Genomic DNA, 19264 nt, shown 5'->3' with positions numbered 1-19264 from the left:
AGTAGAACCAGACTTCCTGTATAGAGGTGTCTGTGGGCCTAATGATTCAAAGTGTCAGCACAACTTTCACGTCATATTCACAACTAAAACATGGTGACTGACCTCAGAGTTTCAAATCGACAGCGTGGATTCTCCAGAAGAACACACAGCTGCTTCACTCCTGGATCCTGCAGGTTGTTGTAGGTTCCACTCAGGTCCAGCACTCTGGGATACGAGGGGTTGGACTTCAGCGCTGCTGCCAGATAATCACAGCTGATCTCTGATAAACCACAGTCCCTCAATCTGTATAAAGAATGAAAGATGTAAGTTTATTAGACAAAGTGTGAGCTTGAAATCATTCAGTGTTTCATCATCTGTTCAGAGCTGAAGAAGGTTCAGAATGTAGAAGTTTAGAAAATGGAAACTCCAAACAGCTGAAGCCAACAGGAAGCAGCTTCAAACAAACACAACAAGAGAAAAAACTCTGAATGTTTCACATTAAAGTCATACATTTATCATAAAAACAGGAAAAAGTCGTGTTTTTCCTTCAAGGAACCACATGGCTTCACCTTTAAAGGTGAAGTGTGAAAGAAATGGACATTTGAAGTCCAACACCTTTTTCCAGTCACATTATTAAAGCAGACAAACTACAAGCTCATTTTCATTGCAACAAGTCATCTTCTGACCCTTTATTATTATGTTATTATTCAATATTTATGGAGGATGTTTTTAAATTAGGCTCAAATATGTGACAGACATTTCATCCCATGTCAGTTTGGCCTCATCCTGGGCCGGATTATCCAACACACACTCTGACCACCGGCCCAGGGGCCACAAACAGCTGGGCTCCATCCAAGAGACAGGAAACAAAACCAACACCATAATAAAGAGCACCATGTGATCTTCTTATATTTTAGCTCTTCAAGCCAAACATAGTAAAAACATGAGCATACATATGTTTTCTGATAAAATGATGTGACAGGTAGAACAGAGTAAAGTGGTGGTGTTACAGCCTTTCTCGCCTCTGCTGCCGAGGCTGTTAGTCTCTCCCAAACTCAGCTACAGGACTTCCACATGAATTAAAGCAGAAGAACTGACTTTACAAATGAAAGAGGAAGATGAGAAGAAGAGGAGAGGGAGGCCACCCTGACCATCACTCCAGCTGAAAACATCACACTTCCATTAAAGTTGGTGAGAAAATGTTGAGCAGGATGAGCTGCTGGCTAATCTGGAGGCTGTAGCAGCAGCTCACAGTCACAGTGGATTTCCACTCATGACAAAGCTCTGGCTGCTTCATTTCTCATCTCATATCAAAGACTTTAAGGCTTCAGTGAAGCTGGACTGTGATGCTTCCTTTCCATATTCAGCCCAATGTGCTCTGTATTGCTTTTTCAATACATACATAATTATATTTACAGTACGTCTTATCATTCCCCTTTTCCCTGTCAGTCACCGCCAATGTTCCCTCTAATGTTTCACGTGTCTGAGCGAACACACAAACTCCCTGAGCGGTCCCTTGGACCACTGTGAGCGACATCAGACGTGTGCACTGTGGTCACACCAGCATCAAATCCATCCAAGTTACATGGTTTATTAAAATAATCAAATTACAGCATTTACATTTATGTTAGACTACTTTTAATTAACTGCTTTAGCCCACTTACAATGAAAATGTAAAAAAAATCTTGTTCATGACCTGTGTAGTATGTTAACACTATTGGAAGTAAAAATAACTTGAACTCCAATTTTGAAAACACAACTTTTTTTTTTTTTAATAAAGCTCTGACTTGTATTATGAGTCTGTGGTCTGGGAGAGAGTCTGTGACTCTGTCTGCAAAATACAGCATATAATGACCAATGTTGGGCAATTAATTATATAGTTACTTCTTCAAAAAGGTACTTAGTTTTGCAAACAACAAAGTTTTTTGCAGCTGTTTACCTAAAAATGCAGCCAATAAAGCCAAGTTTTAAATAAACATTTCAAACTATTTACAGAACAATCAGCTGTTCTGCATCAAATCTGATGCCACACAAATTATTTGTGTCACTCCAAAAAATAATTTCTGTCCACTATGAGATAAAGGAGAACAACAGCCTGATACCTGCAGGCCTGACAACAGGAGATGTATCACTCCTGTAACATTCAGCAGTCGCCTCATTGTTCTGACACACACAACAAAACTACACTACACACTAACTACACAAGACAACACACTAACACACTCCAAACACGCTAAACGTCACAAGTCTCTCACATCTCAAAACACCACCGTCACTCCTAAAACTTCCCCCTCCCTAACTAAATGTTTTTGGATAACAAATGTGTCACATTTTAAACAGGGTTTGAATAATTAGTTTGAATAATTAGTTGTGAAGTGCTGAGGAAAATACTGTGTGTCTGATGGGGTGTTTTTATATAGGTGGACTTGGTTTCAGTTGGCCTCTGACATGATAAGATAAGATAAGATGTTGCTGTTTCTAATGAAATAGGTAGAACCTATAGAGGTACAGGTAGTCACTAGGATGTGTAATTGTTTGCCTGTAGAGATAAAGGGTGGGGGTGTAAGCAATAGGTCGATCTGATTTCCTCGTGTTGGTGTTGGTCCCAGATCATCATGAAAATGTTGTTCCAGGATCAACATTGCAAGTGACCAATCAGAATGTTGTGACGTCATACTTTTGCGACTTCGGGAAAAACCGCCGTAAAACAAAAAACTGTACTTAAGCTGCGAGAAACCGCCTCTGTCCGCCGATCAACGGACCCTGACCCTAATCCTAACCCTAACCCTAACCTTTTGATAAACGGTAAGCAGGATTGATATTGTCCTTGCAACACTGGAATTTCATAAATGCAAGAATGGCTTGGCGCGCAAAAGAATAACGTCACAACATTCTGATTGGTCACTTGCAATGTTGATCCTGGGACAACATTTTCATGATGATCTGGGACCAACACCAACACGAGGATATCAGATCATCCGTAAGCAATAGGTGAAAAACCTTTGGAGGTTCAGTTGGGATGTGTGAGTGCTGGGGTGCTCTTGATAAGGTTGACTCTTTTTTATGACTTCTTCTGCTGACTTTTGGGGGTCTAACTGTAACCCCTCTGTCTAACTGTTGCAGAGTTAAGAAGTATCACAGTTTATTTCTGAAGGAATACCTGCTGATTGTGGTATTCTGTTTAAAAACCATTAGCCTCTGTGTCTTTCAGAGCACTAAAGAAAAGCAAAATGCTCCTAAAACGGTTAAATCATCTATGTGTAATCAGCAAGTCTTACTGTTGCAGTGTGTTTGTGACTAGTAGATAATTATAGGACTAGTTGCATTAAAGGCACAATGTGGCCTCTGACATGATAAGATAAGATGTTGCTGTTTCTAATGAAATAGGTGTAAAAACTATGGAACTACATTTGGGATGTGTGAGTGCTGGGATGCTCTTGATAAGGATGGTGTCACGGTTCTGGGTCCATCGGACCCAGTATTTTGAGTTTATTATGTTTTGGTTTACTTTTGCATCATGGATTATTTATGTTCTCTGGTACTTGGTGTTTCAGTTAGGTGTTTTGGATTGTTTTCTCATTCTCTTGTTGTTGTGATGATGATGATAGATTATTATTAGAGTTCCAGGTTTCTGTTTATTTGTATTTCAGGATTTGTGTCTCATGTTTAGCATTTAGGTTCCATGTGTTATATTCAGTCTGTCTCTCAGTGTCAATTCTGCGTCCTCATGTAGAGATCTCTTGTTTCCTGTTTTATTGTTAAGGTCTGCGTCTCATGTGAGTGTTCAGTTTTACCCCTGTCTCGTCTTGTTGATTATTCCCAGCTGTGTTCCCCACCTGTGTGTAATCTCCCTGTGTTTCTCTGAGAGTATTTAAGTCGTGTCTTCTGTGTTTGTAGTTGCTGGTCCGTCTGTGCATCCACCCTGCTTCATTCTGTGTGTTTCCCTGCTGTCCACCATCATCTGTTTTCTGCTCGCTGTTATTCGTGTTCAGGTTCGTGTTCTTGTTCAGGCTCAGTTGTTTAGTTATCCCAGTTTAGTTTAGTCTCTGCTCCGTTCGCCATTTTGTCCATTTCATTTTGTGTTTAATAAACCACCCTCACACCTTTACAAGTGCCTGCGTTTGTATCCTCCTTTATTTTCCCACACGGCTCATCTCACTCGCCGTGACAGATGGCTCTTTTTTATGACTTCTTCTGCTGACTGTTGGGGGTCTAACTGTAACCCGCTCTGTCTAACTGTTGCAGAGTTAAGAATATATAGTTATAGAAGTATCACAGTTTATTTCTAAAGGGATACCTGCTGTTTGTGGTATTCTGTTTCAAAAACCATTAGTCTCTGTGTCTTTCAGAGCACTAAATAAAAGCAAAATGCTCCTAAAACAGTTAAATCATCTATGTGTGTTTGTGACTAGTAGATAATTATAGGGCTATTTGCATTAAATTAAACACTGTGTGGGGATATGTGTTTTTAGAAGCAGCCCTGTTTATTTCTAAAGGAATACATGTTGTTTGTGGCACTCTGTTTGAAAACTATTAGCCTATGAAACTATTAGAACAGTGAAATCTTCCTAAACTAGCTAAATTAAATCATCTATGTCTAAATAACAGAGCTCTGAGACCTATACAAACCTTTAAAAAGAGTTTAATTAAAACACATAATGGTTTCATTAAATAAAATGCTATTAAACACTTGTGAACTCACGTGACCCCTTGAAGTCACATGCACGAGCAAATGTCCACTGTGAGTGACCATCTTTGAACAGAGGCGGGGCTTACGACACCAACTGTCTGCCATCTATAATCCAGTTTTGAGATCCCTTCCCAGACGCCTTAACGCCCACTCACATCCTGGGCCATCTGACCTCAGGAAATCACATGATAGGGTGGGGCCAGGTTACACAATGAGCTCACCCGAAACCTTGGCTGATTATGACCCACACCCGCTTTCACACCTTGGCTCATATGATTAGAGGGTTCATCAGGGGGTCCTTTGTCCCTCTTTGGGGGGAAACTCCCACTGGGTTTAAATCTGGGACTCTCCAACATGTGACCCTTAGAACTGAAGAAGCTTCTCGGATGAGAGGTGAAACGTATTCAAGCAACTTAAACAAGTCCAGATGCTTTTCTTTGCAAACTCCTTTGACTACGATGACCTGGATGACTGAGAACCTTCACAGACAATTGAGATTTGATTTTTTTTTTTGTGCACAATGCAGATTTTCTGTGCGCAGAGACGTGCCAGCAATGTGCAATTGCGCACGCGCGCAGCTTAGAGGGAACATTGGGCACCACCACAGTTCACTTCAACAAAACTTTACTTCAGATTTGTTTTCATGTTTTGATCCAGTGATGAGAGCCGTTTCCCCCATGTCCAGTCCTTGTACTAAGCTAGGCTAAACATGTCCAGTGCCTGTCTCTGTGCAGCTTTTAATCTGATGTTAATAAGGTAGAAATGGAGGAAGAAGAAAATGACTTCATCAATCAACATGCAGCTACCAACCCAAATGGTGAGGTGGTGGTTAATTATTACTGTTGTTTATGATTCCCTAATTTATCCTACATTCAAATATATTCTCCAGCTACAATAGTGTTTGTGTTCCTAAAAGGATTTCATGAATGTGTTATTGTTCATGTCAAATCTGTATGAAACAAACAGGAAGTGAGGTTTATCCTTCATGATCACAAACTGTTCCAGCATGTAAACCTGAGATCTGAGTGGAGCAGCTGACCTGTAGGATGTGCTCAACACAAACATTATTTACCATCAGTTACTGTGTGACTGAACCACATGGGTGTATGAAACATCGCTTTTAGTTTTAATAGCACATGGCAACATTCAGACATGAATCTATACAGTAACATTTTGATTTGTTGAATTGAAAAGTTCACCTGCCAATTCTATAAAGCTTGGTTGTTTATACAATAATATAATTTAATGATCAGCAGTGGGGATGTTTGGATCCTGACCTGAGAGTTTCCAGTGTACAATGTGGACTCTGCAGTGCAGCAGACAGAAGCTTCACTCCTGAATCCCACAGGTCATTGTTACTCAGGTCCAGCTCTTTCAGACTAGCGGACTGGGAGTTGAGAACTGAGGACAGAGCATCACAGCTTCTCTCTGAGAGGTTACAGCCACTCAGTCTGGAAGAAAAAAAACAAACAAATTAATTAAATCAGTCAAATGAAACATTTTTAATGCCAGCATGCAATACAATTATTGGTTAACTATATAGCTTCATTAAAACACAACTCCTCTGCTATATCAGCACTTACTCCTTGTAAGCTCCACCTGCTCCACCTTCTGAGTCAGAAGACATGAAAACAAACTGTAAATCTAGTAGAAACATGATTGGAAATCTTCTCAGATCCATTTGTACATTTAGAGCCTGATCCTGAAATATAGCAGCACGGACATTCACAGCAGCAAAGGGTTCTTGCTGATCTGAGCTGGCTTGGTCCTGGCTTATTAAAGACTAAAGAAAGCAGAATCAGCTGTTCAAAACCCCACAAGGCTGCCCGCTGTGACTGAAACAATGGGACGGGTCGTGACTTCTCAAAATGGGCTCATTGAACACAGCACGGATAAGATCTTGAAGAAGCTCATGGCGGTCGTGAGTTCTCAAACTTTGCTCTTTAAGCGCAAAACTGATAACCTCTCGGAGAAGCTCGTGGCTCTCCAACGGGAGATTTTGAGATGAGTAACGGACTGTTAGATCAGCTGTGAAATTGACATGCAGTTGTTTGCACCAAAGAAAACCACCATCATTTCATGCGGCTAACATACCGGCGCCAGCTGTGGTCTCAAGGCTGGAGCTGAACATAACAAATCTCACCCTGATAACAGACGGTGTTTAGACTGTTCCTTCCCATCCTAAGCATGCTTATCCCCTCCCGGTGCAGACGGTGGGCCGAGGGGACCAGCGCAAATGCTGCAGGCCCGGATGCGCTGTCTACACCGGCTGTCTCTCACCTTTTACCCATCCCTGTTGCTTGTCATGTGTTTCTATTGCGTATTAAGAGTTTTCATGTGCTCTGCGCTAAGGTCATTTTTTTCTGTTCTCAAACTGATCTCCCTGTTGGAGCTCAGTCTGGGCGGAGTTCTTTTTCCTCCTCATCTTTCCTGATGTTGTGCATTTTCCGCTGTTCGGTTCCGGGTCGCTGCTCTAGCTGCTGACCAGCCAGCTACCTAGCCTGACATGTCTCCCCAATGTGATGTTTGTGTATTGTATGTACGGTTGGCAAGGTCAGGATCCTAATAGCCCCTTGAAAATAAATACAGTGTTCTGAATCTGAAAAGATTACAGAAGACGACTCTGTTCAGTAAATATTACGCTCATGCTGTCAAGAAATACCAAAGGTAGGTAAAACACTGGTTGTTGCAGCCATCCAGTATGACATGCTTTGTACTGTTCTGCTGCAGTTTGTGACACCTGGTTGATGAGCTGTGAAGGATGATGAAACAAACACTTCACTTCCCAGCTGCAAATAGGAACACAACAAATAAATAACTTTACCCACTTGGATCCTCAAAATTGTGAAAAGATTCTCTACTCAGAGAATACTGGTGATTTTAGATGAGAGAGATGATTTGGAAGATGATGAAGGGGAAGAGTTTTCACAACTTGAGGCCTTTTGTCTTCACTGTATAGGACAGAGAAGACAGGAAGGGAGGGAGAAGTGAGGAGAATAACACACAGGAAATGGTCTTGGGCAGACTCAAACCAGGCCCTGGAGTCATGACTCTAACTTTCAGTACATGGGTCACCTGCTCAGCCAGGTAAGCTACAGCAGTCAGCAGTGTGTGAGTTAATTTGAAGACAATGATGACTATAAGTCAGGTAAAAAAAAAATACTTATCATCAACCAACAAGGGGACAACAGTGAGCTTGAATGACCAAGCTTTGACCAAGGGTGGCTCACTCCTCGGTCTTCTTGCCCAAGGAGTGAACCACCCTGCATGGCTATCAATGTGGTGCAACCAAGGCCATCATACAGTACAGACCATCCCAGCTGATTTTTAACTTTTCGTCCCAGATACCACCTTAAAAATCATCTAGATTAGGAGATGATGGCTGATCTGAATTGTGTTCTAGATCCAATCACAACAAACAGAGAGCTGTTGTGTGTCCAAGGTGAACAGGAAGAATATATACATGCATAAAGTCAATAAAGTCAGAAGGTTTGCTTTAGACTGTGCTGCAGTTTATCATCAAAGACTGACAAACAGGCACCATGATGCCAATAAATGGCATCAAGTCTGACTTGAGTTTTTTCTTCTTTTTTTTGTTCTTTTTTTTTTTAATCAAAATTAAATTTTATAGCAACCACAGCAGAGATGACCAGGGAAGGTGTGCTTGAGGGGATATAGCTAAAACAGCTGGTTTCAGACTGAAGATGAACTGAGGTGCTGCACCCAAGTCTGTAACAACATTTTGACAACAGTGTGAAAGAAAAACTGGAAGAAAAGCAGGTTCAGGGAGGGACAAACATCTGCTGCAACCAGATTGGAGTGAAAGGAGAGAGCAGGCCAACAACAACAAAGAAACAACAAACACACTGTGGAAGACCGAAGCAGAGATTAGTTTAAAGTGTAACTAAGGATGTTTATCTGGCTGCCAGGATTCACTGAGTAATTCAAATGCTTTCTTTAATGCAGGACCCACCATGCATGTAAAAGCAAGTGTTTCACCAATATTTGTGACTAAAAATAGACCTGCAGTAGAAATGTATCTAGGAGCATGCATGTGAATATAAAGTATCACAACATTAGGCACATGCAGCCTAAGTTTTTAAACAAAGACTGATAACATAACAGCAGCAGTGATGATCAGAGTTTATGGTGGATTCAGCGTCTCGAGTTCACCGAGTTCTGGAGCCATCAAAGAGGTTACAGTTGTATTGGAGAAATCCCAAAACTTTAGGATACAAATTCATAAAAATACAGAAAGCCTGGTGAAATAAATTACTGACACAGTTGGATGTTAAAGTAAAGACATGAGTACAAATGTACTCACAGAGCTTTTTTAGAGACTTTGACCACTGGCAGCAGCCTCAGAAGAGCCTCCTCTGAAGCAGAGTATTTCTGCAGGTCAAACACATCCAGATCTTTTTCTGATGACAGTAAGATGAAGACCAGAGCTGACCACTGAGCAGGAGACAGTTTATCTGTGGAGAGACGTCCTGATCTCAGGGACTGTTGGATCTCTTCCACTAGAGAACGATCATTCAGTTCATTCAGACAGTGGAACAGATTGATGCTTTTCTCTGCAGACAGACTCTCACTGAGCTTCTTCTTGATGTACTGGACTGTTTTCTTATTGGTCTGTGAGCTACTTCCTGTCTGTGTCAGCAGACCTCTAAGGAGAGTCTGATTGGTCTGCAGTGAAAGACCCAGGAGGAAGCGGAGGAACAAGTCCAGGTGTCCATTTGGACTCTGTAAGGCCTTGTTCACAGCAGTCTGGTAGAGAGATTGGAGTTTTGGTTTGTTAAATAGTTTAGATTTCTTGGAGGTTGTTTGTTGTTGTTCCATCAGATTGAGTCCAGAGTTGATGAAGGTCAGATGGACATGAAGAGCAGCCAGAAACTCCTGAACACTCAGATGGATGAAGCAGAACACCTTGTCCTGGTACAGTCCTCTCTCCTCTTTAAAGATCTGTGTGAACACTCCTGAGTACACTGAGGCTGCTCTGATATCGATGCCACACTCTGTCAGGTCAGATTCATAGAAGATCAGGTTTCCTTTCTGCAGCTGATCAAAAGCCAGTTTTCCCAGAGACTCCATCATCTTCCTGCTCTCTGGACTCCAGTGTGGATCTGTCTCAGCTCCTCCATCATACTTGACCTTCTTCACTTTGGCCTGAACCACCAGGAAGTGGATGTACATCTCAGTCAGGGTCTTGGGCAGCTGTCCTCCCTCTCTGGTTTCCAGCACATCCTCCAGAACTGTAGCAGTGATCCAGCAGAAGACTGGGATGTGGCACATGATGTGGAGACTTCGTGACGTCTTGATGTGGGAGATGATCCTGCTGGCCTGCTCCTCATCTCTGAATCTCTTCCTGAAGTACTCCTCCTTCTGTGGGTCAGTGAACCCTCTGACCTCTGTCACCATGCCAACACAGTCAGGAGGGATCTGATTGGCTGCTGCAGGTCGTGTGGTTATCCAGAGGCGAGCAGAGGGAAGCAGTTTCCCCCTGATGAGGTTTGTCAGCAGCACATCCACTGAGGTGGACTTTCTAGGGTCAGTTAGGATTGTAGTTTTGTGGAAGTCCAGAGGAAGTCGACACTCATCCAGACCATCAAAGATGAACACAACCTGGAAGTCTTCAAAGCTCCAGATTCCTGCTTCTTTGGTTTCAGTAAAGAAGTGATGAACAAGTTCCACCAAGCTGAACTTTTCCTCTTTCAGCACATTCAGCTCTCTGAAAGTGAATGGAAATATGAACTGGATGTCCTGGTTGGCTTTGTCTTCAGCCCAGTCCAGGGTGTATTTCTGTGTTAAAACTGTTTTCCCAATGCCAGCCACTCCCTTTGTCAGCACTGTTCTGATTGGTTCATCTCTTCCAGGTGAGGCTTTAAAGATGTCTTCTTGTCTGATTGTTGTTTCTGGTCTGTCTGGTTTCCTGGATGCTGTTTCAATCTGTCTGACCTCATGTTCATCATTGACCTCTGCAGTCCCTCCCTCTGTGATGTAGAGCTCTGTGTAGATCTGATTCAGAGGGGTTGGGTTTCCTGCTTTAGGGATGCCCTCAAACACACACTGGAACTTCTTCTTCAACGCAGATTTAAGGTTACGATGACAAACTGCAGCTTGAAGTTCTGAATGAGAAGAAATATGTAGAATATCATTTGAAAGTGGAATCAAACACTTTATTTCAAAAAGAATGAATCTTTAAAACATGTTGCTCCATCTCATAAGACATAAGTAAATGTTCATTCATCCAGCAGCTTAAATCTTTAGAGAAATCCTCTTACTGCTCTGCAGATGGTCAGCCAGCTCCTGCTGCTTCATTCTCCTCAAGAAGTCCACTGTGATCTTCACAAATGCCTCTCTGCTGCTGCTCCTCTGACTCGCTAAGCATTCTGGGTAATCTGGGCTCAGAACCTTCTGGATCTTCTTCAGCTCGTTCTTCACAAAAGTGATGATGTTGTCCTCCAGCAACTGGAACAGAATACTTTATGAATGAGCCAATCAGACTCAAATCATGGAGCCAAACATCAGATCCATGTTGGACACATTGACAATCCACTGGTCTACAAAGAGCAGCATGGAGATGACTGTGAACAGTATAGATGTAACAGTAGTTGTTGTACATGTACAGACCATAAATATGGAGTCCAGCTGTGTTTGATGCTGCTGGGCAGACTGACCACTGGGAACCTCTGAGCTCTGCTGGTCCACTCTGTGGAGGAACCATGAAGAATTTTAAGGTCAAGATCCTCTCAGAGAGATTTTAAGAACAACAAAATAGATCATTTTGATATAAATGAGGCCATTTTTTTTAAATTGAGCAGCTAAAGACTAGACGGTCCTTTTTGCTGTTCACATTATCGCATTTGTGTTTCACACAGTGGACGAAACTTCTTTTCAGTGTTAGATCGACTCAGTCAGTTCACTGTTTCATAAACACTTTAAAAGTCGCCTCTACAGACTTTGCTATAACATCTTGTTCATATTTTTACTCTTTTCTTTTGCATTATTGTCCTTTGTTTTTTTCCTCTCAAATTTATTATTTTTTTAACTTATTTTTCTATTTTCTTGGAAATTTGTAAATATTAAACTCATTCAATATCATCATTGTTGTGATCTACTCCGGTTCTCCAGTCAATTTATTTCAATTTTTGCTGATTTAAAGCAGAAAAAACAAAAGTCTTAATTTGCATGTGATGTAGCTGAATCTGCTGCACCTACAGGAGCGTTGATGTGATCAGAACTGGTGTATAACTGGTTCAGGTCAACTGCTCAAAGCTGTGAGTGCAGTTTTGTATAGTTCTGCACGGAGTGCTTCTACACTTTTACGTGTGACACAGTAACAGGAAGTTCATTCATACATGAGCAGGTCGAGTTCTGGCAGAAAAAAAGTTTTCTGCTGTTCTTCTGCACAACGTACAGGTCAGCTGTTAGATTTCAGGTTTTTATGGAGGAACAGTTTTTAAAATTGGAACATCCTCGGGATGAATCCTGCACTCCTGATCTGTCACACTGATCCAGCTGTCTGAAGATTAGACACATCACTGTGGTCGGCCTGCTGCCAACAGCAGCTGGATCACTGCTCCATGTTTGAAAGGAGCTTTCTTTATCAGTCACTTCACTGTAGGAACAAGAACCTCATCAGATCCTGTCTGTGTGACACTGAAGGTGAGATTACATTTAAAAAAAAGGAAAATATATGAGACGAGTTTTAGAGTAATAATTGTCTAAACTTATGTATTCTGGTTTCAGATGGAATGGATATTTCACTTCCTGCTTGCTGAAGTGGATTTCCAGTAGTTTAGAAATCAAAGGCTTGTTTTAAAGAGACAGTTTAAATGGGATTCAGGGAATGAGGTATTTGCAGTCTATATCCAACAACATCAAGGAGTAAAATCAAAGACGTCATGTTACTAACAGCTCACCTCTCTGCAACAGACACAGGCTGGACTTTAAAATTAACGATGGCACCTTTAGACGTGTCACTCTGTAAGGACACAGAGCTGGGGGGAGGTCCAGGTGGGTTCCTGTGAATAATGATGGAGCAGTGATGTGAGTGCTGAGCTGTGACATGGAGAAGAGTCATGGACAGTTAGAGATGGTCATCTCACCTCTGAGCTTTGGTCTGGCTCTCATGTTCCCCACACAGAGTGCTTTTAGAGGGAGGGACTCCCTCCTCTCTGTCCTCACACTGATCCATGCTGCTCAATTCAGCTCACACACACTTTCTACCTGCAGAGGAAACACAAATCATTCATGTGCACATCAACTGAAATCCTCCTTTCCATCATGTGTGCTGTCCAAATATCAGCTGCTTCTTTCCTGCTTCATCTCAGTGTCAGCTGAATGCAGTCAGACAGCAGTGTGAGGCAGAGGAAGCTGCCATCAGCTGCTCTACTATCAGTCCACTAGATGGAGCCTTGAAGCACACACGATGCATTCACTGACACACACTGATTCACTGTGACTGGAAGCTTCAGTCAGTTCAACACGTGTGAACAACATTTTAAACATTTCAGCTGATCCATGATTCAAAGAGGATCAGCAGAGTTAAAGCTTCACACTAATTATTCCTGCTGAGTTTGCAGAGAACTGCACACACACTGATTTACTGTTTCGGAAACTAAACAAGAAAAATGTTAGTCTTGAACTGGCTGCGTAATGCAGACAGGGTAGGACCCGAATATAACGGTGAAACATCTTCAAGCAACTTACAGAAGTCCAGATGCTTTTCTTTCCAAGCTCCTTAGACTACGTTGACCTGGATGACTGAGAACCTTCACAGGAAAAATGAAACACACTGTACAAAGAATGCAAGACTTTCACAATAAAACAGCAAACAAAGGAACGCAACACTGACACGTGAGCTTGTCAGAGGAGTGGAGGAAAGGCAGACGAGAGTGAGCGAGGGAAAGAGGAGACAAGAGAGACATGGAGCACAAGGCCTCACACAAACACACACAAACACACACAAACACAGAGACACACAGAGACACACAGACACACACAGAGACATAGGGGGAATCTAATAATCAAGGAACTAAAAAGGAAATATAAGAAACTCAAAGCAGCTTAACTGAGACTGTAAATGAACCAGAACATAAACCATAATACAAAATATCACCAAAACACAAGAAACTCACAGTGTTGGGTCAGAAGGACCCAGAATCATCACAGTACTTTTCTTTGCTCTTCACTGTTTGAGTGCAAACAGACTCCACATTAAACTATGACAGCACCGTCCTTGCTGCTGCTGTCAGATCTGTTATTCACTCACTGCTCCCAGATGTTTCTACTGAAGGTTTTACTCATCAAAAAAGTTAAAAGCACTTACATGGTGACTATCAATAAAAATGAGTGTGCATTACTGTCAGAGCTACGGTGATTCATCCAGTAAGTCGAATGACTTGATAATAAAAATATTTGTTTGATTCTTTGCATTGAGGCCCACTGTTGAATTTACAGGGACACAATAACCTCAGATCAATTGTTCAAACCACTACAGTAGGGAGCCATGTTATGAATAATAAACACATAATAATAATATTAATAATAATAATACTAATAATAATAATAACAACAATAATAATAGTAACAATAATAATAATAATAATAATAATAATAATAATAATAATAATAATAACTAGAAAAATTTGCATTTCCTGCGAAAATGCTGTGTGGATGCCTTAACGCTGAAGCTGTCTGCTGAAAAGCTGAAAAAGATGAAAAGTTGCAAAAAGTAGTATGGTGGTGAAAAATAAAATGTCACCCTGAGCAGGATTCGAACCTGGACCTCCTGGGCGCAAGGCGGCTACTCATCTCACTAAGCCAAATTCACTCTCACAAGGTAAGAGGTGGAGAGACTGACAATTAGGGTGAAATGAGCAGAAACTGCTGAGAATTGTGCTGATAAGAGGTGAAATGGTTGAAAATTTTGCAGAAAAGAGGTGAATCAGCAGAATTTCTGCAGAAAAGAGGCAAAGAAGCAGAACGTTGCGCTGAATAGAGGTGAATCAGCAGAATTTCTGCTGAAAAGAGGCAAAACAACCTGTTTCTGCTCAAATTCACCAATCAGAGGTACTGCCTCTGTCTGCTTCATCAGGTGGGTACTTGTATGTATTTCTGCCATGGAGCGTTAACAAGAATCTGAGGTCCATATTAGAAAAGCTGCTAAAATCATAAAACTTGCGCTGAAAAGAGATGAATCAGAAGAGTTTCTGCTGAAAAGAGTTTTTTTTTTTCTGAAAACAGCCAAAAAAGCTGGAATTTGTGCTGAAAAGGGGTGAAAAAAATGAAAAATTTTGCTGAAAAGGGGTGAAGAAGCTAAAGTATACCAAATCAAAGTATTTGTGCCAAAAAATAGTGTTTCTGCCATATTGTGGTACTACTACATTACAACATGAATACGGATTAAAGATGAAAGAAACTGGCAACAAATTCCTCCACTACAAACCAGTCTGATACCACTTCTTTGCAGTGTTCACGTTTACTAAGGCACTACCCAAAAGGCGCCACAAGAGGGCACTCCAACACAAGAGATGACCTATGTACACTGATGCACTTAGTAACAGTCAGCCTCCTACTTTTCCACTAAGTAATACAGCGGAAATACAGTAGCAGAAATACACTGTATTTCTGCTACTGTAATTTCACTCAAATATGTTGAAATAGCAGTAATACTATGATTTGGCAGAAATACTATGTTTCAGTACAAATACTATGACAAAGCAGAAATACTATGACTTAGAAGTAATACTATAACAAATGGGATTCCTCAAAATACTATGAAATTGCAGTAATTCTATGATTTGGCAAAAATACTGTACTTCGTACAAATACAATGCTTTGGTAAAAATACTATATTTTGATTTGAACTCTATGATTTGAAAAAGATGAAAGCATTGAAAAAGGTGAAAAGGCTGAAAATTTTGCAGAAAAGAGATGAATCAGCAGAATTTCTGCAGAAAAGAGGCAAAGAAGCAGAACGTTGCGCTGAAAAGAGGTGAATGAGCAGAATTTCTGCTGAAAAGAGGCAGAATTTCTGCTGAAAAGAGGCAGAAGGTTCTGTATGTAGAAAAAGAAACACGATAAACCATGTGTGAAATAAAGAAATGTAATGAAAGAACAACCTGATTCTGCTCAAATTCACCAATCAGAGCTACTGCCTCTGTCTGCTTCATTAGGCTGGGTACTTGTATGTATTTCGGTCCATATTAGAAAAGCTGCTAAAATTATAAAACTTTGCAGAATTGTAATAAATGATCAATATAAATTACAGGTCTGTGATAGTGTTTAAAATTGTAATGAAAAAAAATGTTGAAGCAAGGTGGGATTGAACCCACGACCTTTGAGTTGCAGAGCCGTGTCATTACTGATTGCGCCACCTGGGAAGGGAGCGGGCGGCTGAAAAACATAGACATGAGCAGTCAGAAAATAGATCGCGGTGAGAGGCGAAAAGCGCCGTTTTTGGGAGTTACAAAACGTCGTGTAACTCAAAAACTAAGAGGGCTAGCAGCATAATTCTTGTACTGGGTGAATCAGCGGACTTTGGTGTATTTTGACTGCGATTTTCATAGCTCGTACCTCCGTCGCGGAGATATGACGAGAGAAGAAACGGCTTCATTTCCAGAGTTTGAAGACTGAGAGAAGGACAGATTTCCACCCCTCAAACAAACGTAATTCATTGCTCAACGGTAAGATAATTGTAAAAACTGCTTCCACTGTGAGTGTCAGCAGTGTCTGAAGATATATTGGCACAAGCCTCATGTCCTAACTTTGCTTTGTTAAAGAGATATGGCGATTTGAAAATGCCCCCCGTTACAGAATTTCAGCTCTGAATTTCAAAACCTCCCCATAGACTTTGAATGGGGACTTGTCAGACCTTGTGTCACTCCGAGGCAAATTGCGAAAAAACGGTAAACCTCACAATAAAGATAGTGACATTTTCTGAAAGCCAGCAAAGATACCTACGTTTTGATGTATAATTTGTGGGGGTTGAGTGGAAATTGTGTGAGTAGCAAGAAGTTGTTTAGACATGAAGAGACAATTCAGAACGGACCAGCACTCACTCTGACTTAATTTCATAGCAACCATAGCAACGCATGTATTTTCTGAAAAATCACAATTTTGCAACTGAAAACCTAAAGAGAGATAAGATTAAAACGGTAGAAGATCTGAAAAAGCTGAATCAGACAGGAATAGCCCAATAATCTGAGAACATTTTAAAGTTTGAATGGAGTTTCTAGGTGAAAGCATGAGGACGTAGTTAAGTTTCAAAGACAAGCAAGTTTTAGCAGAATTGTGGAAGTTTCCCATTCATTTCAATGGGGCAAATTAAAGGAAAAAAGTGTAATATTTTAAAAAGTATAATAGTAATAAACACCAAAAGATATAGCCGGAATTAGCAGAAATAGCAGAACAGTTTAGAGTTTGAACGGAGAAAATCGGCTGAAAACTGAGGGAGTAGTTCAGTGCCGAAAAACGGGGCAGCAACTTGAAGAATAAAGTTTAAAACAGGAACTCAATAGTGTGGAAGCCCTTTTAGGGCATCCACACAATAATAAAGAAGAAAGAGAAACAGGAAAACAATAGTGTGGAAGCCCTTTTAGGGCATCCACACAATAATAATAATAATGTTAATTTAAGTAATTGTTTTCGACTGAACATCACATACAATGTAACAAGCAGTAAATTCAGGTTAAGTGCACTGTCAGCATCTGGAGGAGCTCCTTATCCTTCTCTTTACTGCTCACCTCTGACAAAGTGTTCACACAGTTTGCTAGCCTCTTTCAGCCTGCTAGCTACGCTAACAGGTTCACTGCCTGCACGTGACTCAGTCACATGACAGACAGCAGAGCTAGCTGCTCTGCTAGCTGATCTGCCAGCTAAGCTAACTCATGTCAAAGGTCAAAGAAATGAGGTGATGTTGCTGGGAGGTACATCACAGACTAGCAGAATTTAGTTATTAACAGGGTTCATAAGCACTTTTTAAGCACTTTTCAAGCTTGAAAGTGCTTTTTCCCTTTTCAAGCTTTTCCAGCACCCCCCGCCCCCAATAAAACTGTTTTATTGCTAACTACATTGCTGTCTGTATTATTGCTGAAGTCCTAAATGATCACCTTTAAAGTGTTTGTGCTAATAACATTATGTACAGTCAGACAGGCATGGAGAACAGCACTGACTGTTTAAGTAGTTTAATGTGTAGGTGGCGATAAACACATTTCGAATGAAAGCCGGGGAACTTTGGTAGCACGGAAACAAGAGGCTATTCTTTGTGACCATATGGATCACTCAGATTACCATTATTTCACCCAAAGGCACCAAATTAATACTCAAAAAAGCTGCAGCAATACACACAAATATAAACAGTACTTGGTGACAACTTTGCTTTTAGTCTTTAACCCTTTGGGGTCCAGGGTGTAACTGGCCGTTTTTGACTACTTTTGATTTGGCCTCTATATTTCACCTTTAAAACTGTTTATCTTGCCAATCTGTTATTTTCTCATTTTGACATAATGTGTCAGCACAATTGATCTAAATTCAGACAAAATTTTAAATACAAGTAGAAAGTGATATTTTTGACTGTAAAAACCACAAGCATGTTTAACGAATCATTTTCATAACTTGAAATGCAAATAGAAATTGTACATTTTTTAAAAATATGCAAATGTTTTGCAAACAACAAAGTTATATGGTACTATTTACCTAAAAATGCAGCCAAGACTCAGACGTTTTTACATAACCATTCAAACTATTTACAGAACAATCAGGTGCTGTTCGTCAAATAAGAAGGCACACAAATTATTTATGCAACTCCAAAACATAGTTTGTGTCACTATAACACAGATGAGAACAGCACAGGGATAAACCTGAAGGTCTGACAGCAGGTGTGTCACTCAGCGTTTACACTGCAACCTGCCTTTGGTGGCTTTTTTGCAGCAACTGTCACGTTCACCAGCAGAACTGACACACAAAACACAAAACGACTACACTACACACTAGCTACACAAAAGACAACACACTAACTTGAGACTCCAAACACGGTAAACGTCACAAATCTCTCACTTATCAAAACTCTCTCTCTTTCGCTCACTCGCTCTCTCTCACTCACTCCTAAAACTTCCCTTTCTTCCAAAACAACCAAATGCCACATGTTGCCATATCATTTTTTGATTGGTCAACATGGTACATTTTTCCACCAATAGGGAAGGAGTGTTTTTTTCTTTTTTTCCACTCACGATCAAAGCGTGTTTGCTGGCGCTCTCCTTAGAAAACGCCATTTTTACCGTTTCTTCCCGGAGTAAACGCCACTGTTTTATTAAAAAAAGAAAACAACTAACAAACATCAGTTTTACGTGACCTATCAACACAATTTAAAAACTGGTATATAGTTTGAGGTCCGCACGTTTGACCCAAGTTGAAATGGAGGCTCTGGGTCTGTCGACCCCAGAGGGTTAATCAGAAAGCCTTAAGTTAGCTAGTTATGTATCGGGCTAATGTTTAAAGCTTTCATTTGAGTAAATTAACTCATATTACTGCTAAGTAATGTTAGCTAAGTTCACAGCATATTCCGTAATAGCGCTGCCATACTGCATCACA

At 40.8% G+C, this 19264-nt stretch overlaps 1 protein-coding gene across 1 annotated transcript in view; it reads right to left on the bottom strand.

Moving 5' to 3' along the window:
• LOC134620375 (protein NLRC3-like) overlaps window positions 1-13076 on the bottom strand; it is a 46417-nt gene extending 33341 nt beyond the window's left edge. The window contains exons 1-6 of the mRNA XM_063466536.1: window positions 12783-13076; window positions 12592-12653; window positions 11300-11378; window positions 10951-11137; window positions 8994-10794; window positions 5947-6120 (exon numbers count right to left, since the gene is read on the bottom strand). Of these exons, the coding sequence (XP_063322606.1) occupies window positions 5947-6120; window positions 8994-10794; window positions 10951-11137; window positions 11300-11378; window positions 12592-12653; window positions 12783-12866 (2387 nt within the window). The 5' untranslated portion in view covers window positions 12867-13076. The remainder of the gene's footprint in view (window positions 1-5946; window positions 6121-8993; window positions 10795-10950; window positions 11138-11299; window positions 11379-12591; window positions 12654-12782) is intronic.
• Between the last annotated feature and the right edge of the window lie 6188 nt (window positions 13077-19264).

Source organism: Pelmatolapia mariae, linkage group LG3_W, assembly GCF_036321145.2.
Source record: "Pelmatolapia mariae isolate MD_Pm_ZW linkage group LG3_W, Pm_UMD_F_2, whole genome shotgun sequence".
NCBI classification, from domain to species: Eukaryota; Metazoa; Chordata; class Actinopteri; order Cichliformes; family Cichlidae; genus Pelmatolapia; species Pelmatolapia mariae.
This window is presented reverse-complemented; position numbering and strand designations above follow the sequence as displayed.